The sequence below is a fragment of the Mus musculus genome, chromosome 10, assembly GCF_000001635.26.
Source record: "Mus musculus strain C57BL/6J chromosome 10, GRCm38.p6 C57BL/6J".
NCBI classification, from domain to species: domain Eukaryota; kingdom Metazoa; phylum Chordata; class Mammalia; order Rodentia; family Muridae; genus Mus; species Mus musculus.
The window spans coordinates 12,695,162-12,715,694 of record NC_000076.6 but is presented as its reverse complement, the minus strand read 5'-3'; the positions used below and the strand labels follow the sequence as shown (position 1 = coordinate 12,715,694).

General features: G+C 42.1%; 1 protein-coding gene across 13 annotated transcripts in view; it reads left to right on the top strand.

The window, feature by feature from the left end:
- Utrn (utrophin) overlaps positions 1 to 20,533 on the top strand; it is a 487,702-nt gene that overhangs the window by 154,194 nt on the left and 312,975 nt on the right. For all 13 annotated transcript variants that reach the window (XM_006512710.4, XM_011243167.3, XM_030245066.1 and 10 more), the window contains 6 exons: positions 1,321 to 1,562; positions 2,261 to 2,441; positions 4,112 to 4,257; positions 5,517 to 5,729; positions 16,580 to 16,693; positions 17,551 to 17,706. In XM_006512710.4, the coding sequence (XP_006512773.1) occupies positions 1,321 to 1,562; positions 2,261 to 2,441; positions 4,112 to 4,257; positions 5,517 to 5,729; positions 16,580 to 16,693; positions 17,551 to 17,706 (1,052 nt within the window). The remainder of the gene's footprint in view (positions 1 to 1,320; positions 1,563 to 2,260; positions 2,442 to 4,111; positions 4,258 to 5,516; positions 5,730 to 16,579; positions 16,694 to 17,550; positions 17,707 to 20,533) is intronic.

Here is a 20,533-nt window from a genome sequence, read left to right as displayed (position 1 = left end):
CACGGATTGCCACTTTTCTATACCACCTCTCACTCACTTAACAAAAGATTTAATGATAGTTTATAGCACTACAAAGGGTATGGAAAGTGTTATTGTTATAGATAATTTTTTTAAATCAATTCTAAGGACATTGCATAGCTTTCTAAAATTTGAGAAAAAAAATTTAAGCTTGTCAGTGGCTGGAAAGATAGCTCTGTGGGTAACGCTTTTTGCCACCAAACCTAATGACTTAGATCCTTCCCTGGGAGCCACACAGTAGAAAGAGAGACATAATTCCAGCGCTTTGTCATCTGACCTCCATGTGCATGCCTTGGCATGTGGCAGCCCCCCCAATACAAAATAAGTAAATAAATCTGGGAGCTTGTAAGAGTAACATAATAGAATAACATTTTTTGAGCTGTGTCTCCAGAGTAGCTACCATTATCATTACTTTGGCATTGTTTGTATTTACTCATATATAATATTTATATAATATAATAATAATATGTTTATATTTACTCATATGTGTTCAGAGTGCTTCGTAGGCTTCTTGATGCTTCCTGAACCTGGCATCTAGTTTAATGTTCTTACATGTACCCATTTGCTTGCAGGCAAAGGGACTCCTGTCATCTTTTGTCATCCTAGACTTCAGCCAGCTCTGAGTTCTGCTAGTCTTCTGCTTCATTTTCCTATGGCAGAAGGCGTATATTCTGATGTCTGAGCTCTGCACAAATTCAGGCATTTGAGTTGATTTGCCTGCATCAGATTATAAGTTAGCAGAGTGTTACAGTGTCGGGGATGGAGACATGGTCTACAGAAGAGGAACTAGTGGATGCTTTATAGATATACCTTATGAGATAGCCATATCACCTCTGAACTCTTAGCATTCCTAACTCCCCTTAGGTCAAGGAGTTAAAGCATATCCAGTTATTAGTACATCATAATGGTGTAAAATAGTCATATCTAAGGGTATGACCTAAGGGTATGACCTAAGGGTATGACTGAAAGGTATGACCTCAGGGTATGACCTAAGGGTATGACCTCAGGGTATGGCCTAAGGGTATGACCTAAGGATATGGCCTAAGGGTATGACTGAAAGGTATGACCTAAGGGTATGACTGAAAGGTATGACCTCAGGGTATGACCTAAGGGTATGGCCTAAGGGTATGATCTAAGGATATGGCCTAAGGGTATGACTGAAAGGTATGGCCTAAGGGTATGACCATTTTACGTAACATTGCCTAATCTTTCACTGTGTTAGATGTCTAGGACCAATTCTAAGCCACTTTGGTATTACTGGATGAAGTGCTTTGATGCACCTGGACCTTTTTGTTTCCGTAGAAGGCCTTTCCACTGAAGAAGTAAACGATGTTCTGGAAAGGGTTTCGTTGGAGTGGAAGATGATATCTCAGCAGCTAGAAGATCTGGGAAGGAAGATCCAGCTGCAGGAAGATATAAATGCTTATTTTAAGCAGCTTGATGCCATTGAGGAGACCATCAAGGAGAAGGAAGAGTGGCTGAGGGGCACACCCATTTCTGAATCGCCCCGGCAGCCCTTGCCAGGCTTAAAGGATTCTTGCCAGGTAGGGTGAGAAATGGCTGCACTATAGGACTGTAGAGCCTTTCTGGGCTGAGTCTCTTATATAAAAAGAGAAGATATCATTCAGTGTGTCTGGTGAGTGGGCTGTGTGTGTGTGTGTGTGTGTGTGTGTGTGTGTGTGTGTGTGTGGGGTGTGCATCTCTACTCATGGAGACCTTTCTGGGTTGAATCTCATATATGAAGAGGAAATATCATTCAGTATATGTGGTGAATGATGCATGTGTGTGTGTGAGCACACATATCTCTACTCATGGATGCCAGAAGAGGTCAGAGGAGGACATTAGGTGCCCTGCCCTACCACACTCTACCTTATTCCTTGAGATACGGTCTTTCACTGAACCTGGAGCCTGGTGTCTAGTAAGTCCCAGCTGCCCTCCTGTCACTGCCCTCCCTTAATTCCAGGGTCGCAGCAGGTGGTGATACCCACATTTTCACATGGGTTCTGGGTATCCAGACTCAGGTCTACATGATTGCTTAGCAAGCGCTCTCACCCACTGAGCCGTATCTGTAGCCCGAGAGGCTGTATCTCCTAAAAGGCAAAAGGTCTCGAAATCTGAAGAGAAAGCAGAGAGCGGGGGAGCATGGATCTGGTATCATGAGCTTTGTCTTTGCTTCTTTCATAACTGTTTATGGGAACGCTCGTATTCATGGAGTGAAGTGACCGTATTTTCTCTTCCTCAGAGGGAACTGACAGATCTCCTTGGCCTTCACCCCAGAATTGAGACGCTGTGTGCAAGCTGTTCAGCCCTGAAGTCTCAGCCCTGTGTCCCAGGTTTTGTCCAGCAGGGTTTTGACGACCTTCGACATCATTACCAGGCTGTGCGGAAGGCTTTAGAGGAATACCAACAACAACTAGAAAATGGTAAATATTGGCTCTCCTCTGCTGTGTGTGTGTGTCTGTCTGTCTGTCTGTCTGTCTTTCTGTCTCTGTTTCTCTGTCTCTGTTCCTCTGGTTCTCCTCTTAGTTTTCCTTAAATCTAAAATTACTCCCAATATTTCCACCTTTAGTGTGTCTTGAGTTTCATTCTGGCTTCATGCTTTCTTCCCTGCATCCCTGTGGCTTGAAGTATTATAATACATTCAGACCTGGCCAGGTGGTGGTGGCACAAACCTTTAATTGCAGCACTTGGGAGGCAGGGGCAGGGGAAGCAGCAGAGGCAGAGGGATAGGCAATCTGAGTTCGAGGCCAGCCTGGTCTATAGAGTGAGTTCCGGGAGAGCCAGGGCTACACAGAGAAACCCTGTCTCAACAACATCCCTCCCCCAAACAAACAAACAAACAAACAAACAACCACCCAACAAACCAAGCCAGCTTGGCATGCTGTAAAACTGCATGAGTAGGATATAGTGACTTCTGGGAGACTTTGCTTTCTTTTGGTGGTGATGGGTTGAACCCCAGTGCCCCATGCTTGCTAGGCACATGATTTGCACTCCAGCCCTTAAGGAGAATTTAATGGGAGAAACCACTTTGTTCTCATCAAACAAAAACATCATCGATTTCTGTTTGCTCCCAGTGGTTAAGGTCTTAGTAGCCCCACTCGATCCTTGAAAGGGATCATGTTGCTTTTCCAGAATTTGAACAAAATTGAGCAAGGTAGAATTGGAGACAGTGGAATGAAGCTGGTTCGGGTAGCTGGATTTGGAAAGCTTGTATGTCGCTTTCTGTGTCTCGTCAGCTGCTGCCCTGGGTTGTCATGTGCCATGTGCTCTCTGTGCTCTGACTGTGACCTCCACCATGTTAGCTCCCGTACAGCATGTACAGGCATTAGGAAGGCATGCATGTTAGACAAAGGCACCATGTTACTTTTCTCTTGACTGTGCATTTGGACTTCATGCATTTCACTCATGGAAATCTGTTAACTTAGTGTGACATTAAAAACCAGAGAAGATGTCTTTCCCGGCTGACCCCCGCAAACCAAGCTTTCCCTTATGACGAGGATCAGGAGTGGGCAGTTGAACTCATGCTGCTAATTGGTTTCACCTCTTGGTGCTTCACATTTCAGCTCACTTCCTCTTTGGTACAAATGCTGATTGTCTGGGATTTGTACAGAGGCACAGAGGGATACTCTGTGTTAGCTGGCTGTTGCCAGTCACCCCTGTTTCTTACGGTCTTAGGGTTCCCATGTAGTTTGTGTACACTCATGGGATTTCAGGAAGGCTGGTGGCAGGGTCTTCGCTTCTGTTTATTCTTTGGGTATCATTTGGGGGAGGGGAGGTTGTGTGAGACAAAAACGAATGTTGTCCTTCAAGCTTCATAGAGACATTTCAGCATGATCAAATGGAGAAAAATGCTAGCGAGTTAATAGTTCAAACACCAGCCTCGAGAGGAATGAAGCCACGGTCTGTCTGTCTGAAATGCCAGAGGGATGGCTGGTCTTGTTAAGCAACAGAGAGCCTTTTCAGTTGTAATCAGGGGATCTAATTTATTATCTACTGGAGTCTCCTTATTATATACAGAAGATTAATGGTGCAGTCGATAACAGTAGTGAAGTCCTAGCGCTGTTTTCCCTAAGCAAGCATGTTCAATTGTCAGAGCTGAAGAGCCAGCCTGGACCCGCGTATTTGGACACACTGAATACCCTGAAAAAAATGCTAAGCGAGTCAGAAAAGGCGGCCCAGGCCTCTCTGAATGCCCTGAACGATCCCATAGCGGTGGAGCAGGCCCTGCAGGAGAAAAAGGTAAGCTGTCCTTGGGAGCTTGGCCATTTCTGAGAGTTCCTGTTATGTATTTGAAGTGGTTTTTCAGTGATTAAAAAAAATGACCATTTTTGATGAAGTCTTTTAAGATTGTTAAAAATTTGTTACAAAAATTGCAGAGTAAATGTAATTTATTTTATTTTTTGTTTATTATTTATTATTAGTATTATTGTAGAGGTGGGTGTGTGCTGAGTCAGAGGTGGGTGTGTGCTGAGTCCTGAGGACGACTTTGGCAACTTGGTTTTCTCTTCCACTGTGAATTCCAGGGGGAGCGTTCATTCAATCTTAAGTCTTGTGTGGCTGCCATCTTCATCTGTGGAGTCAATCTGCAGGCCTAAGAATTTATAATTTTAAACTTAATTACCTTAAATAATTTATTTGAGGTCCAGAAAGATATTAAGTGTTACTGGGAAACATTTACTTTTTTAAATCATTTAAATAAAATTCTAAACCTGTTCCTAATCTGCTAGATATATCTCCTAAAATAATGTGAGGTGTATTAGGTGACCTGATTTCTTTCTTTCTTTTTCCTCTTTCTCTTTCTTTTTTTCCTCTCTCTCTTTTTTTCTTTTCTTTTCTTTTCTTTTCTTTTCTTTTCTTTTCTTTTCTTTTTTTTCTTTTTTTTTTTTTTTTGAGACAAGAGTTTTACTCTGTAATACACACTGGCTGAGAATTGAGTGCAGTCTTCCTGCCTCAGCCTCCCACATTCTGGGAGCCACTTAAATTATATTGACTAAACCACTCTCCTGCGTCCAGTGGCCTGAAGGCTCAATGCCAATGTTTCTCCACTGTGACCCTGTAACACAGTTCCTCATGATGTGGTGACCTCCAACCATCGTATTATTTTCAATGCTACCTCATAACTCCAATTTTGCTACTGGAATGAATCATAATGTAAATCTTCGATATGCAAAATATATGATATGCAGGCCCTGTGAAAGGGTTGTTAGACCCCTCCAAAGGAGTCTCGCCCCTCAGATTGAGAAACACTGTTCTATACTACGGTACCTGATAGAAAAGACCAACTGCCGACCTTGGGCTCTTGTTCTACACTGTGTGTGCTGTTACAGGGTTTAATGTACAGAATCCATGATGCCACACCTACTTATGAGAAAAGAAAGATTTTTATTTTTAAGTAAGATACCCTCTTCTCCATATATATGTATATATATGTTACTACATCTGTGCTAATACATATGTACATTGTTGTGGATGGTTTTAATCTCTTGACACTTTCGTAGGCCCTTGATGAAACCCTTGAGAATCAGAAACATACGTTACATAAGCTTTCAGAAGAAACGAAGACTTTGGAGAAAAATATGCTTCCTGATGTGGGGAAAATGTATAAACAAGAATTTGATGATGTCCAAGGCAGATGGAATAAAGTAAAGACCAAGGTTTCCAGAGACTTACACTTGCTCGAGGAAATCACCCCCAGACTCCGAGATTTTGAGGTAAATCGAGAGGCCAATCGATAGGAGTTTAGGCTTGTTTCAGGGCACACAGCGATAATCATGCAAGACTGGGATATCTGCTTTCTGAGTTCTTTGCTTTCTTCCTTGTCCCACGTTTGTTATATGCTTAAGTTGGGATTCATAATTTGCTTATCAGAGATATTTTAATGTGCTGGCAAGCACATGTATTTCTTTTGCCTTATAGAGAGAAGGCTTCTTGGTAGAGGTGTACAAGACCTTGTTGAGGATGTAGCTTAGTAGCGGTTAAGATAGACTTTCATCTGGGGATCTGCATGGCCCTATGAACCAGTGCTCAAAGTACAGCGGTGACTAGTTAGAGTGGAGCAGGTTAACCTAGTTGGAGGCAGAGAATGGAGTCGGGGACACAGGGGCAGGCTCTCACATGTCCTAGGCTGGCCTTAAACCATGCTATCTAGTCAAGGATAGCCTTGAACTTCTGACCCTTCAGTCACCTCAAGTGCTGAGAGTGCAGGTGTGTGTGCCACTGTGCCTGCCTTTTTTTTTTTTTTTTTTTTTTTTGAGACAGGGTTTTTCTGTGCAGCCCTGGCTGTCCTGGAACTCACTTTGTAGACCAGGCTGGCCTCGAACTCAGGAATCTGCCTGCCTCTGCCTCCCAAGTACTGGGATCAAAGGTGTGCACCACCACCGCCTGTGCCTGCCTTTTAAACCTGTGGCAGAGGTTAACTTCAGGGTCTTATCATGCTAAGTAGGCACTCTGCCACACAGCTTCGAGTGTTCCAACTACAAGTGAGAGGCTTTTACAACCTTCTGCTGCATTCACAGAACATACATATTACAATGGTATGAATGAGAGTTATACTTGTCTGTGATTGTAACATTTTTTGATGATGGTCACATTGACCTATCAGTGATTCTCAACCAGCAGTGTTTTTGATTTTCCCCTCACCCTAAGATATGTGTTAGTCTAGAGACATCTTTGGTTGTCACTGACATGGCAATAGGGGTGAGGTAGAGCAGTGACAAACAGAGGCTTAGTAGCCAGGGATGTAGCTAGCTGTTTTATGGCACCCAGGTTGGCCCTCATAGAGGCAGAACTGTTTAGTCCCAAATGTCAGAGTTCAAGGTTGACCCATGCTGTGTGAACTGATTTTATATTTTCAAATTTAAATTTAGTTAGGGGAATTCATGAGTGACTCCTGAAAAGTTTATTTTCGGGTGGGTTAGATGTATGTGTTTTAGCTGCTTTCCTGATGCTGGGATAAACTATTCTGACTAAAGAATCTCGGGGTGGGAGGTGTTTACACTTCATGATCACGGCCTGTTGCTATGGGGAGTCAGGGAAGGAACTGAAGTAGGAGCCGTGGAGGAACTTGCTGCTTGCTGGCTTGCTCTCAGACCTATGCTTGCCTATCTTTTTTATACAGTCCTAGATCATCTGCCTCGAGAATGGTGCCATCCACATGTCTGGGTCCTCTCACGTCTAAGTCAATTAGTTAACAAGCAAGAGTGTTCCCCACAGACAGGCCCATAGGTCAATTTGATCTGGGCAGTCCCTCAGTTGAGACTCATTGACTCTTGGCTGAGACAAGTTGACATTTTAAAATTAAATGGGATGGTGTGCCAGTATTTGAATATGGCACCTTTAGTGGCCAGTTTGATACACACACACACACACACACACACACACAAACACACACACATACACACACACCATACACACACATACACACACAAACACACACATATCCATCAAACACGTGGATCTCTATTCAACTATTTGGTATTACAGTAGCAGACTTTAACATCTTGTTATTTTCTGTTTTTCTTTGGTGGGTCATCAGCAAGGTTGGTGATAGTATTTGTATTTATTTTTTAATTGTGTAACTTCATGCATGTAACACATGTAAGTTTTTGTTTTTGTTTTTCGAGACAGGGTTTCTCTGTGTAGCTCTGGCTGTCCTGGAACTCACTTTGTAGACCAGGCTAGAGTCGAACTCAGAAATCCGACTGCCTCTGCCTCCCAAGTGCTGGGATTAAAGGCATGCACCACCAACACCCGGCGTAACACATGTATGACTTCAATGCTAAAGGCCACGCTTGCTCTCTTGTTTCAAACGAATTGCTTGTTAATTCACTACTCAGAATTCATGTGGGAAAACTTCAAAGTTTCTTCATAAAGTTACAAGATAATTGTAGTAAACACTCACTCACAGGATAACTTTTTTCTTTTTCCAGTGTCCTGATGCATGTTTTAGTTTTTAAGCTCTATTCTTTAAAGCCGTGAGCACAGTGGGTATTAGATTCACTGCCAATTTATGGAGTTTCTTTGGGATAAGGTAGTGGAATTGTTTGCTTAATTTAATTAAATCAATTAGTTGATTACTTGAGACTGGGCGTCATTATGTAGATGAACTCCCCTTGAGGATCTCGCTGGTCTCTAGCAAACAGAGATCCACCTACTTCTGCTTCCAAAGTGCTGGGATTAAAGGTGCACAGGCACCTACTGAGCCTGGTGGAAATCAGAAGCTGCTGATTTTAAAATGCGTTTTTAATCCTATATGTGATGCATGAAGACTGCTATTGTGCAGATACTGAATAATATAGGAATACTCATTGCCAACAGTATTCTTAGTCCCAGTTCTATGTCCCGTCCTGGCAGGCTTGTATTCACAGTGAATGTTTGCAGAATTTCCATGTACATACAGTCCGCACATACTACTAATTCCAATCTGGGGTGTTTTGTTTGTTTGTTTGTTTGTTTGTTTGTTTGTTTGTTTGTTTTTTCTGTACTATAGAATACACTACTGTAGATCCTGATGAGGGATTGTTAAGATAAAAGGAAAGTCCATTTCCCCAGGTTCCAAAAGGCAGAATGGACAGGTGGCTATCTGTGGCGTCTGTTAGCATACCTAAGCACAGGCAGGCCTTTGGGCTCCCTCAGCATCAGAAGTACCAGCTACACATTTCAAAGTCCATGCTAGCATCTTGGTGTCTCCCACTTCCTTTCTTACTGTGACTCCCTCTAGCTAAGAGGCTTCCTTTCCACCAGCTACACATTCTGTTTGTTTGTTTGTTTATTTATTTAAATTAATTATTTTATCTATTTACATCCCAAATGTTCCCCCTCCCCCTCCCAGAGTTCTTACTCCCATTCCCCTTCCCCTTCTTGTCTAAGAGGTTGCCTCCCACCCCTGCAGACCCCCTTCCCAGGGGCATCAAGTCTCTGCAGGATCAGGTGCACCTTCTCCCACTGAGGCCAGACAAGGCAGTCCTCTGCTACATACATGCCGCAGGCCTGGACCAGCCTGTGCTTGCTCTTTGGTTGGTGGCTCAGTCTCTAGGAGCTCCCTGGGATTCAGGTTGACACATTCTCTTTATAACCCAACCATTTCAGCTACACTTATTCTTTTGCCCACTCCCTATCTTCTGTGTTAACCTACCCGCCCCACCCCCACCCCCTTGTGCTTCTGTTTCTCTCATGGCCATGTTCAGTCTGCTGGCCATGTTTAGTCAACTACTGTCTCTCTCCTCTCTCTGCTCTGGACTCTTCCAGATACTTCTGGCTGTGTGTTCTCTCTCTCTCTCTCCCTCTCCCCCTCCCTCCCTCTCCCTCTCCCCCTCCCTCCCTCCCTCCCTCCCTCCCTCCCTCTCCCCCTCCCTCCCTCCCTTCCTCTTCCCCTCCCTCTCTCTCTCCCTCTTATCTCATAAACACCATTCCCTTATGCATACTAAGAAGCAGTCATGTTGTCAGTTTATATGTGTGGTGCTGAAATCTGGGAGGAGCACAGTTGGACCTCTTTCCAAACCACACTGTTGATTTAACTCTGGTAAGATATGGATCATTTATTTCTGCTGGCTTCTGCCTCCCACCATATTCAACTCTGAATTCCAGGTTCTACCTCCTGGGCTGCTGCTTTTCTCCAGCTGCTTCACTCCCCAGGTGCCCTCGGCTCCCTCCTAAAGATTATTGGAATCCTCCCTCTGACAGAGTTCCTGTTTGTGACACTTTCCCCTCCTTTTCTAATCTTTCCCTCCTCAGCCTCAGAGACATTCCATTCTGTCTTGCTGCAAATGGTCTCAGTCCAACTCAGTTAATGGCCAAAGATGGCGCATTAGATTTCCAAATTCTCACAGACCGTAGCAAGTTCTCTCACTTCACGAACAAATGCTCCCCAAATCTCTTAACTCTAAACTCTCTGTGCTCTATATAAACCTTCCCTTAACCATCCATGGAGTGGTCATACCATCAGTTTATACGGACATTTCAATACCTAATAGAGTGCAAAGCTTAGAAAGTGACTCCTCCTGCTCAGAATGAAGTCTTTCAAGAGTCTATAGCACTTTTAGAAGCTGAGTTAATCGTGGTGGTGCTTAGCTTCCATCCTCCAGCCCTGGGATATTTGCAAGAAGAGTCCCCAGGTTTGTGTCTGTGGTCATAGTTGCCTCTTAGTTTCTTGGCATTTGTTGACATTTCCGTTGTCTTTACAGCTAATTCCTTTTGTACAGGCTAAGGTTAGACTAGCCCGCTATTGTCTCCCACAGTGCTAGGCACAAACATGGACTTAAAGTCTGTTCTGTGCTTTGCTTCACAATCCATCACCTCCCTTCCTGGTAGCAAGACATTTGAAAAACATGAAACAGGCATTTTTTTCTTATTGCTTTCGGTTATGAATCATGAGTACAAAATAAAATCCAAAGAGGCCCCTTCTTCTCTGATTCTTTCTCTCACACAGGCAGTAATATCTTCGGTTATTATGGACTGTGATATGTTTTATATTATTTCCTTTCCCCTACTCAAGATCCTACAGTGTGGGAATACCTGGAACATTACCAGCATGTCTGCAAGTGCCCACTAAACCTAGTTTTGCCTCTTGGCTCTGCCCTCCACTTTATAACAGTTCCAACTCCCGATTCCCAGCAGTTACCTTGGAAATTCATCTTCCCACTGAAGCAAGGGATGGTCTGGTTATCGTCATCAGAGTAAAATGTTCACACTTTATCACACAGTCCCTGCCCTTTCTTCTTCTAGCTTGCCTATTGTCCCCACTGTGAGTGGCATCAAGTTGGGAGAGAATCATGGGTCCCAAAGGACTACCCTGGACTGTATTGCCTTCCTGTGGACATGACACACCTACTTGTTGGAATATTATGTTTCCCTGGCTGATTTATTTTTTAATGTGTACAGTAGTTTTTTTTTAAAGCTTTATTATTTTATTTATTGTATATGAGTGCTCAAATGCCATTACAAATGGCAACCACCATGTGGTTGCTGGGAGAGCAACTATGCTCCTAACCACTGAGCTACCTCTTCAGCCCCACCCACTACCCCCACCCAGGCTGAGTCTCTAAGAACAAACTTCATGGCCAGTCACCAGTCTTGCTCAGCACCAAAGTACAGCCTGAACCTTCCTCACCTTTTCATGCTCCCATCCACACCCTGTGGAGTTTTATCAACTTAGAGCTCTGTGTTTCTCCTCCCCTCCCAGGGTATGAGCTCTTTGAAGATAGAACTCTGCGGGGTGCCCAGCAAGTAAGAGGGGGTGAATGGCAGTGATCAGAATGACTCACTCAGTAGGTGTGACTCTATCAGGTAGCCTTCCCCCTCTCTAGTGAGCAGTCTCAGACCCACTTATCCTCAAAGATCACACAGCCCTCTGCTTGTTCTCTTCCTTCAGTTGCTCAAAGTCAAGGACACTCACCAAACCAAGGTGTTCTGCCCCAGGATGCTGAAAAGACATGTGGGGACGGGGCCATTGAAGACACAGGATTTGAAATTATTTTGGAAGTATTTCAGGGTCAAGATAAGGAAGACGAACATCCCGTATTTAGCTACTTTAGTCTTTCTAGAGAATACAAGCCTGATATAGTAATTAAAATACTGTCCCCTCCCCCCATCATTTTTACTCATTACAGGAAACAATGGGCCATTCCACACCTTGGATTTAGTGACACAGGTTTAGATGTGTTGATGTGGTGGCAATGTTATTCTTGGCCTTCCTCTCTGTGACAGAACACCGTTTTTATAACAGTCTTTTGAGTAGGGTTATGGTATCCTTGAAACCCCAGGTAGTGTCTGTTACAGGCTCCAGAATGTCACCAAACTGAGCAAATTAGGAAGCTCTTTACATTAAATTCCTATGCCAACTCTATTTTCAAAGCTGGTTTGTCCCTGTCCCAGGCAGAAATTAGCAGCTTGAGGATCCACATACATTCCAGCTGATGGGGGAGCAGGAAAGCAAAAATGCCAGCTATGTGGCTGTAGTCCAGAATGAGGGGCTGCAGTGCACCCTCGAGTCTCAGGCTCTCCTGTCCAGAGCTTCCAAGCTTTCAAATGCTTCTATCTCCAGCTCAGGAGGCGGGCAGGGTAAGGTGCAAAGGGATTGTTTCATTGACCCTACATTTCTCCTCTGTGACCTGCCCCTGGGTGTTGCCCGCTCAAGAAGTTTTCTGGAGGGATGGATGGTCAAGGTTTTTAAACATTTTCCACATTCCAAAGGAGAATCTTTGGTATTTTAAGGTCCTCTAAATAACCATGTTATTAGCAATTTCATCGTACTTGAATATTTATGAGTAAAAATGAGAATGAGAAATGATTACTGTCTTAGATGAGGACCGATTAATTTTTTTTGCAGACATTTTTATTAGAAATTTACTGGCAATGGTGTGTGTGTATGTGTCAGAGAGACAGAGACGGGTAGACAGGGACAGACACATACAGACACAGACACAGAAAGACAGATAGACAGAGAAGATGTGTGTGCTTATGAGAATATGTGTGGAGGCCAGAGGCCAGATGACTGTATTTGCACTGTTTTTTAAAACAAGGTCTCTGGGACCTGGGGCTCCCAGGTTAGGCTACATTGACTGGCCAGTGAACCCCGGGAATCTCCTAGCTTCCCAGGAATTGTACCTTTTACCAGCATGTCGGTTCTGCATGTCAGTCTCAGGTCCCCATGCATGCCAGGAAAGCAGTTTACTGACTGAGCCACCTCCCGAGCTTCTCCTGGGAACTTTAAACCAGTTTATTTAGCAGAAGAGAAGTTCCTTAAAGAACTTTGTGCGCGTACATGTGTGTGTATTCTTGTGTTTGTTCAGCAAGTTGGATAGAGGCAAAGAAACCATTGCTGTTGTAGACTGTAGACTCCTAAGCGCTTTAAAGATTTATTTATTTTATGTATATGAGTACGCTGTAGCTATTTTCAGATGCACCAGAAGAGGACATCAGATCCCATTACAGATGGTTGTGAGCCATCATGTGGTTGCTGGGATTTGAACTCAGGACCTCTAGAAGAGCAGTCAGGGCTCTAAATGGCTGAGCCAGCTCTCCAGTCCCCCCTAAGCTCTTTAGTGGTGTGGTTTTTAAATGGCTAGAGAGATTCTCTTGTTTTTGTGAATTCTTTCATGTTCTTTGGGACTTAGCTGAGGAACTAATGTGAGAGCCAGAGTTTGTAAGTTTTAGTGACTGTACATAAGAGATCCATGAAGCCCCTTGTCCAGGGACAGATGGAGAAATGCTGGAGACTGATTTTTCTATAAGATAACAAGCCACATGTTCTGACTTCCCTTAACAAATTTGTTCCACCTGACTGCACCAGATGTGTTTGATCACTCAGAGGCAGGCAGGAGGGACCCTGGCAGGAAGTGCACCAGCGTGTATGCTTACCTCTGATTGGATCTGGTGAGAAATATGCAGCCTTGTAGGTTTGCTTGGAAAGTTGTAGTGGAATGTGACTCCATGTCCGATGATCCCTGGAATGGACCTGACCAGAGTCCTTCATCCTGGCCAGTATTTCTTTAACGCTTGCTTCGAATTTGGTTGAAAACTGTTCTAGTGGTCTTAGTCTTGTACCGTGCATTACCACTGACTACAGATGAGCTGGCTCGTGGTATCGACCGGCAGTTTCTGCTACAGGAACATGAGACGATTTTCCTTCCAGGGAAAAATAGATAGTCTGGGGAGTGTGAAAGAGGAGCGTGGAGCTGGGTCTCTGCACCCTCTGCAGGCTGGTGGTGGCTGGTCTTCAGTAGTGACCCCTTGCTTCATAGTGTGGCTACAGGGCGGTGTGTCTACTAAATCTGCCCCTGCAAGGCATTTTCAAAGTTTGGACTGGTTCCCGTTTCCTTGACTTTTTTTCTGCTGAGCTCTTTAACTATGCCCATCAGATATAGCACGATTGAGCTTTCAGCTGGCCATTTTCCAGGGACTTTAAAATAGTTATAGGACTGAACAAATGTTAATGCTGACAGCAATAAAAAAGGACAACAACAACAAAACAACAACCAACTACCTGATTTTTAGCAAACACAACTTCACTGTGGCATTCCTGGGCATCTCTGACAAGATCTAAGTTCTAGGATTTGGAAGCATTGGCTCTCTAACGAGGTCCTCATTGTTAATAGTGAGGCAGATGCTTTCGTGGGTGCTAAGTGTATGTTGCATGCATTCGTGTGGCGATCTCTGTCCCAACACTGTCTGTGATTTTTCAGAACAATTAAACACAGTTGTTATTGTTGTTATTCTGGTTTTACAGGTGAGCAACTGAGGTGCCAAAACAGAATTAGTTTCTTACAGCCATGCTGTTAGCTGGTGAGCTCGGCGTCTCCCCATCATAGGGTACAGGGATTATATGTCAGATTTTCTGTAGTGAGAAGCAGAATGCCTGTTTGTTGCTCCGTCTCTGATATTTCTGTGGCTTGTGTGTGTGTGTGTCTGCTACATTCTCCTTTCTTTTTTTTTTCCTCAGTGAAACTGAGAGCAAGAAGGAACGGGTGTTCCTGGGCTGTGTGCCCTCACCGGTGTCTGGGGTTGTCTGAGGCGAGGAAGAGGTGACTGAGCCCCTAAAACTTCCTCTCATTCCCCAGTGATGGGTTAAAGCTGTCTATTTTAGTCAGAGGTGACTGTGACTATTAGCCCTCTTGGGGTATGAGGCACCTCTATGTGTTACTGAAAAATCTTAGCTGTGAAACTGTTTTCCTCTTTCAAAATTAGCTTTGATGGATTTCCTAGTTCCTCAGAAATACTATGTTATTTAGGAGTTCAGAATGGAGATTAACAATGCAATGGGGTAAGCAGGCAATTTTAAAAGGCTTGTTTCATGGAACAAGATTTTATTTTTAGTGATTTATTTTTAAATCTTATGTGCCTATCTGTGAACTTGTACATCTGTACTTGTAACATGGGCATGCGGTACCTATGGGGACCAGAAGAGGGCGCTAGATCTTCTGGAGTTGGAATTCAAGACAGTTATGCATTGTCTTGGGGGTGCTGAGAACAGAACCCTGCTTCTCTGTAAGAGTAGTGACTGTTCCTGTCTGCTGGGGTATCCCTCCAGCCCCACTTCTATTTTTATTAGCATTTATTAATTATAAACAATGGGCGCCATGATTTCACTTACAAATCCTAACACTCAAAAGCAAGAAACCCAATTGAAACCAACCAACCAACCAAGCGGACCCAAACCATGTACCCAATAGAAAATTGTGTTTCTATGTCCACTTTCCAAGTAGAGGAAAGTTAGGAAGAGAAGTTGGTAGGAAAGTGGAAAGGTTAAAAGTTCTAATTATTCTGTTGGCTTGTTGCTGATCTATTTTTTAAACTTCTGTTGTCAGCATAATAAAACAAAATTTGGTATTTATAATGATCAAGTTCTATAGCTATTCTATCCATGTTAAGCAATGTTTGGTAGGGGAAGCTTATTTTGAGGTAAATACTGAGAACACTGGGGTTTTAGTCTTCATGTTGCTCCTGATATATTTAAGAACAAACAAGTTTAACCCAAAAGAATCATTGGACAAATTCACGATAAGAAAAACCTAAAATGGTTTTAGGTGGTATTTTATAGGTATAACCTATTTTATAGATGTAACTTGCCATAGTTGTATGTCTTTACGATTCATTCCAGCTTCATAAGAATATTAATAGTTGGTTTTGTTTGGTATATTATAGGAATATAAAATATTTTTTGTTGTCTCCAGAGTACATGGATCAGAATGGTTTGTGCATTACCCGGCTATATTGCCCTGTAAATGTCACAAAAGAAGGAATATTTAGCCTTCCCAGGACTAGGGAGACACATGGTGGTCACTTTCGAATTAACCATTCAGGTTTATTTCTATTTCTAGGCGTGATCAAGAGTAGAACTGAAGGGGACTCGGAGAAACATTAGGGGAATTAGCAAGGCAGACTAACCAATGAAGGGACAGGAGGCTTTGGGGAAAATAGCCAATGCTTTAGTACTGAAGTTTAAGTGTGGCTGCAGTTGACTTCTCTACAGCTATTCCTTTGCGATCTCCTCTCTCAAGCCTACTTTCTAGAAAACGTTTGCCTTCTCTTTGTACTTATTAACTTTGAGTGGTTAGAAGAACTGAAATAAACCAGACAGTGGCTAGTTCTGTTTTCAGAGAAGGAGGTATCCCATGGAAGATTGGAGAGTCCTGTGTCATGTTCCTTCATGATGCTGTGTGCTTACTCCTAGTTCCAGTAACTTCCGAGAAAAAATTGCTCTAAGTTAGTTGAAAGCAAAAGATTTTTGTTTATGCTTTGACTATGACTAGAGTAGCATTTTTTTTCCTGTAATTTGAATCTTAGTCCTAAATATTGCTTGCATTTAGATACAATAGTTTATTCCAGAGTGGCTTGAGACTGGTGGATGACCACCGCAGTGTCATTTTTGGAAACATTTCCTTGAGGATAAACTAAAGACTTTATTTTCCAAGTTGGGAGACTTCAAAGAGGAAATGAAACAAATGAAAACGATGTTATTGAGTTTTGAGAAGTTGTCTCTTTCTTTGGTCCCAGTAGATCTTGAGATGTCCTGGGGTTGTATGTCACTGAGTAATATGCCCCTCTGTTATTGTGTTCAATTTAGGCTGATTCAGAAGTCATTGAGAAGTGGGTGAGTGGCATCAAAGACTTCCTCATGAAAGAACAGGCTGCTCAAGGAGACGCTGCTGCGCTGCAGAGCCAGCTTGACCAATGTGCTGTGAGTGCCTCCGCTCTGGCAATCCTACTGGAATAAATAACATTCTCTTCTCGCTCTTTGTCACTTGCCATTATTAAAATTGTAAGAATAGGGCTTATGAAGTCTAGATAAAGAGTCTTTTATTGTAAAGCTTTTATTTTTACTTCGTAGCTAATAAAGGACAGACAGATTGCTCATATTATACTGCCGTCTGTGGTTATAGGATTCGTGATGAGAACAAGAGCAAATTTATTTCTTTGGAAGCTGTTTTCTTCTGTTAAGATTGTGATCTTAATGTAATGATTATCACAAGCATGCTGCTGCCATTGTAGCACATGACGAACCTTTCTGAGCAGCATATCTAGCAAATGAAATGTGCTAGCAACACAATTTATACTTGAGACTCACCAGGTCTCTCTAGAGCAGTGGTTCTCAGCCTTCCGAATGCTGTGGCCTTTAATACAGTCCCTCAGAGTGTGGCAAACACCAACCATAAAGTTATTTTCATTGCTACTTCATGACTGTAATTCTGCTACTGTTATGAATCATAATGTAAATATCTGGTATGCAGGCTGTCTGATATGTGACCCTCCCCCCACCCCCAAAGGCCTACAGGTTGAGAACCGCTACTCTAAGTTAATTAAAAGTCATACTTCCCACTGAGATTCAAGTAATTCTAATTTAATTTTTAGCGGGCGACTGTATTAAATGCTAGGCAAAATGAGTTTCTTGAAGTGAGTCATCTCTTAAGTAGCTGAGAATCCTGAATACCAGTCACTATGTCCTTGAAATATTTGCAGGATCCAGGTAGATAGGTGTGATACTGATGTCCACTTACATGGGAGTACACTTAACATGGACTTATCTCCTGTATTCAGACGTTTGCTAATGAAATCGAAACCATCGAGTCATCTCTGAAGAACATGAGGGAAGTAGAGACTAGCCTTCAGAGGTGTCCAGTCACTGGAGTCAAGACATGGGTACAGGCAAGACTAGTGGATTACCAATCCCAACTGGAGAAATTCAGCAAAGAGGTGAGCTTGGCACCTTCTTTAGGAAGGGGACACACTGTCACTGGCTTCTCTTGACCACAAAATCAAAACCAAAAAATAGTGCTCTACAATTTTTACAGGACAGCATAAAACACACTTAAAGCACACATGCACAGACACATGCATATATATATATATATATATATATATATATATATATGTATATATATATATATATATATATATATATATATATATGTGTCTGTGTGTATATATATACATGTATATACATATACATACATATATCTGTGTGTGATGTACACACATACAAACAATATTCTTTCATAGTTTTAAGATAGATATTAAATATATATTAAAGACATATATAAAGATACATATATCTTATATATAATATATTTACTTATTTTATTTATTTATATACTACATATACATATAATATATAAAGATATATAAAGATATATTAGGTATATAAAATATGTATATTAATATTAAGTATATAAGATATATTAAATATCTTAAATTAAAATATATTGTATGAATTATATATATTTATTATATTAGTATATTGTATAAATTATATATGTGTGTATATATACAAAGACATATATATATATGTATATATATGTGTGTGTGTATATATATATAAAAATTAAGGAAGACTACTGCTTGCTTAGTGAGACTCAGGACTGTCCTATTCTTTCTGTTTTCAACTGAGTTCCACACATTCATTTATGACACTTGCCTTGCCTTGAGGACATTTCAGTGTGGTATCTACTGATTATAGCTATTAATCCTTTAAGCAGCACATATTTATTAATTAGGCATAATTAATAAATATAGTGTAGTATTTTCTTAATTAGTGTCTGTTGCTAGGCTTCTTTGTATGCTCTGGGACACAGAAATGACCAGAGGAAAAGTTTTTGCATTCCTATGAGGCAGGTGAGCTGTCAGGGAGGGGCAGCCAAGAATTAAGAGAAGGTAGAGTTCTTGGCAATCGTTTAGTCAGGGAGTTGCTCACATTGGGACATTGCAGAGGTCTGAGAGTTGGTGACTCTTGGCTGGAGAGACCATGTTTGTGGTCAGGATAGCACGTGTGAGCTGTATCCCTTGGGAACAGAGACAGGCCTTGGGTGGAGGACAATGTCAGATGGAAAACTGATGCTCTGGGTGGCTCCAGAGATTGGCAAACGGTGTGTGCGTTCGTGCGTGTGTTCTGTGTGGATTGTGGTGCTCTCTGAGTGATAAGAACCCAGGAGCAGAAGCTTCCTAGCAGCAGGTAACTGGATGAGACCTGTTCTGGAAGGATGGAGGTGGAGGTAACTCTGTGCATGCAAAGGCTGCTTCTTATTTTTCCTCTTTTTAAAATTTTAGCTTTTAAAATTCTTAGTGCCCTTGGGGCATGGGAAGCAGAAGATAGTAAGAGAGGTGAATAAAGCTAGAGGCATGAGTCAGGTTATCTGAGTTAAAAATCAAGCTTTAACTTTAACTCAGGAGCGACTTCGGATGACCCCAAGAAAAGTGCATCCCCTGGCGAGGTGGGGAAGGAAGTGACAATGGACAGTGGGGGAGGGAATGGGAAGGAACCCTATGGTGGCATGATTGAATGTTTTGTTCTTGTTTTAGCCCAACATCTTCATTTTGAACATATTTTATGAGGAGAAAAATCATACTAATCCTACAGAGAAACACCCATGGACCTATTCCAAGATTTATCAGTAGCTAGTTTTGTATTATATTTTCTATGTATCTCTGAAAATATGCTTCATACAGGAACTTGAAATTATTGTCATATATTATAATATAGGCATTTGTCAAGATGCCATGATCCAACTCAAGAAAATAATCTTTTTTTGTAATATCACTGAATACACTATCCAAGTTTGTATTTCTGTATCTGCTTTATAATCTGACAGTGTAAGCAGCTGGGGATTTTATCTAAGGAAATAAAGGACAAGCTTCCTAAGTGACATTGAGGAATAAGCAACCATGTAGCATCCATTCGTCTACTTATCCCCTGTCTCCTGTATCCATGCATTTATCCATCTGTCCTTCATCCTCCATCATCTTCATCCATCCATTGTCTACCATTACCATCTCCTATCTGTCACATCCATCCATCCATCCATCCATCCATCCATCCATCCATCCATCCATCTACTCAAGTTCATCTGTTCACCCACTTGCTCATAACAATATAAAATCTACGGTACAGAAAGTATTTAGATCAGTTCTAGACGGTTTATCTCACTCACTAGTAAAATTTAAAAAGTTGTATAGTGTGTGTGTATGTATACACACACACACACACACATATATATATACACACAAATGTACTTAGGAAACATAGGTCTATCTGGGGCTGGAGAGATGGGTTAGCAGTTTAGAGCCCTTCAGCTCTTGCTGAAGACCCAGGTTCCATTTCCAGCACCCACATTGGCAACATACAACAGTCTGGAACTCCATTTCCAGGTGACCTTGATTTGCCCGCTTCTGGCCTTTGTGGTTAGGTGAGGAGCTCTGAAAATATTCCCAGACTCCTCTGAAGTACTTCACAAAGTTACACAGTCTGTACACAGACTGTGTACAGGCAAAATATCCCTACACACAAAATAAAAATAAGTAAACACAGGCCATGTCAAACTAAAATGTACAGAAATGTGTCTCATGTATGCTACCATGACAGAATTTAACACTGTCCTAAAATACCAAGTCTATAGTTATGATCTTGTGGATTTTATTTTCAACTTTTCTATGGATCCACTAAAATGATAATATTTATTGTTGTTCAGGAAATGTAAACCAAGAGTCTACATTTATGTGACTACATTGCATTTTACCCCCCCCCACA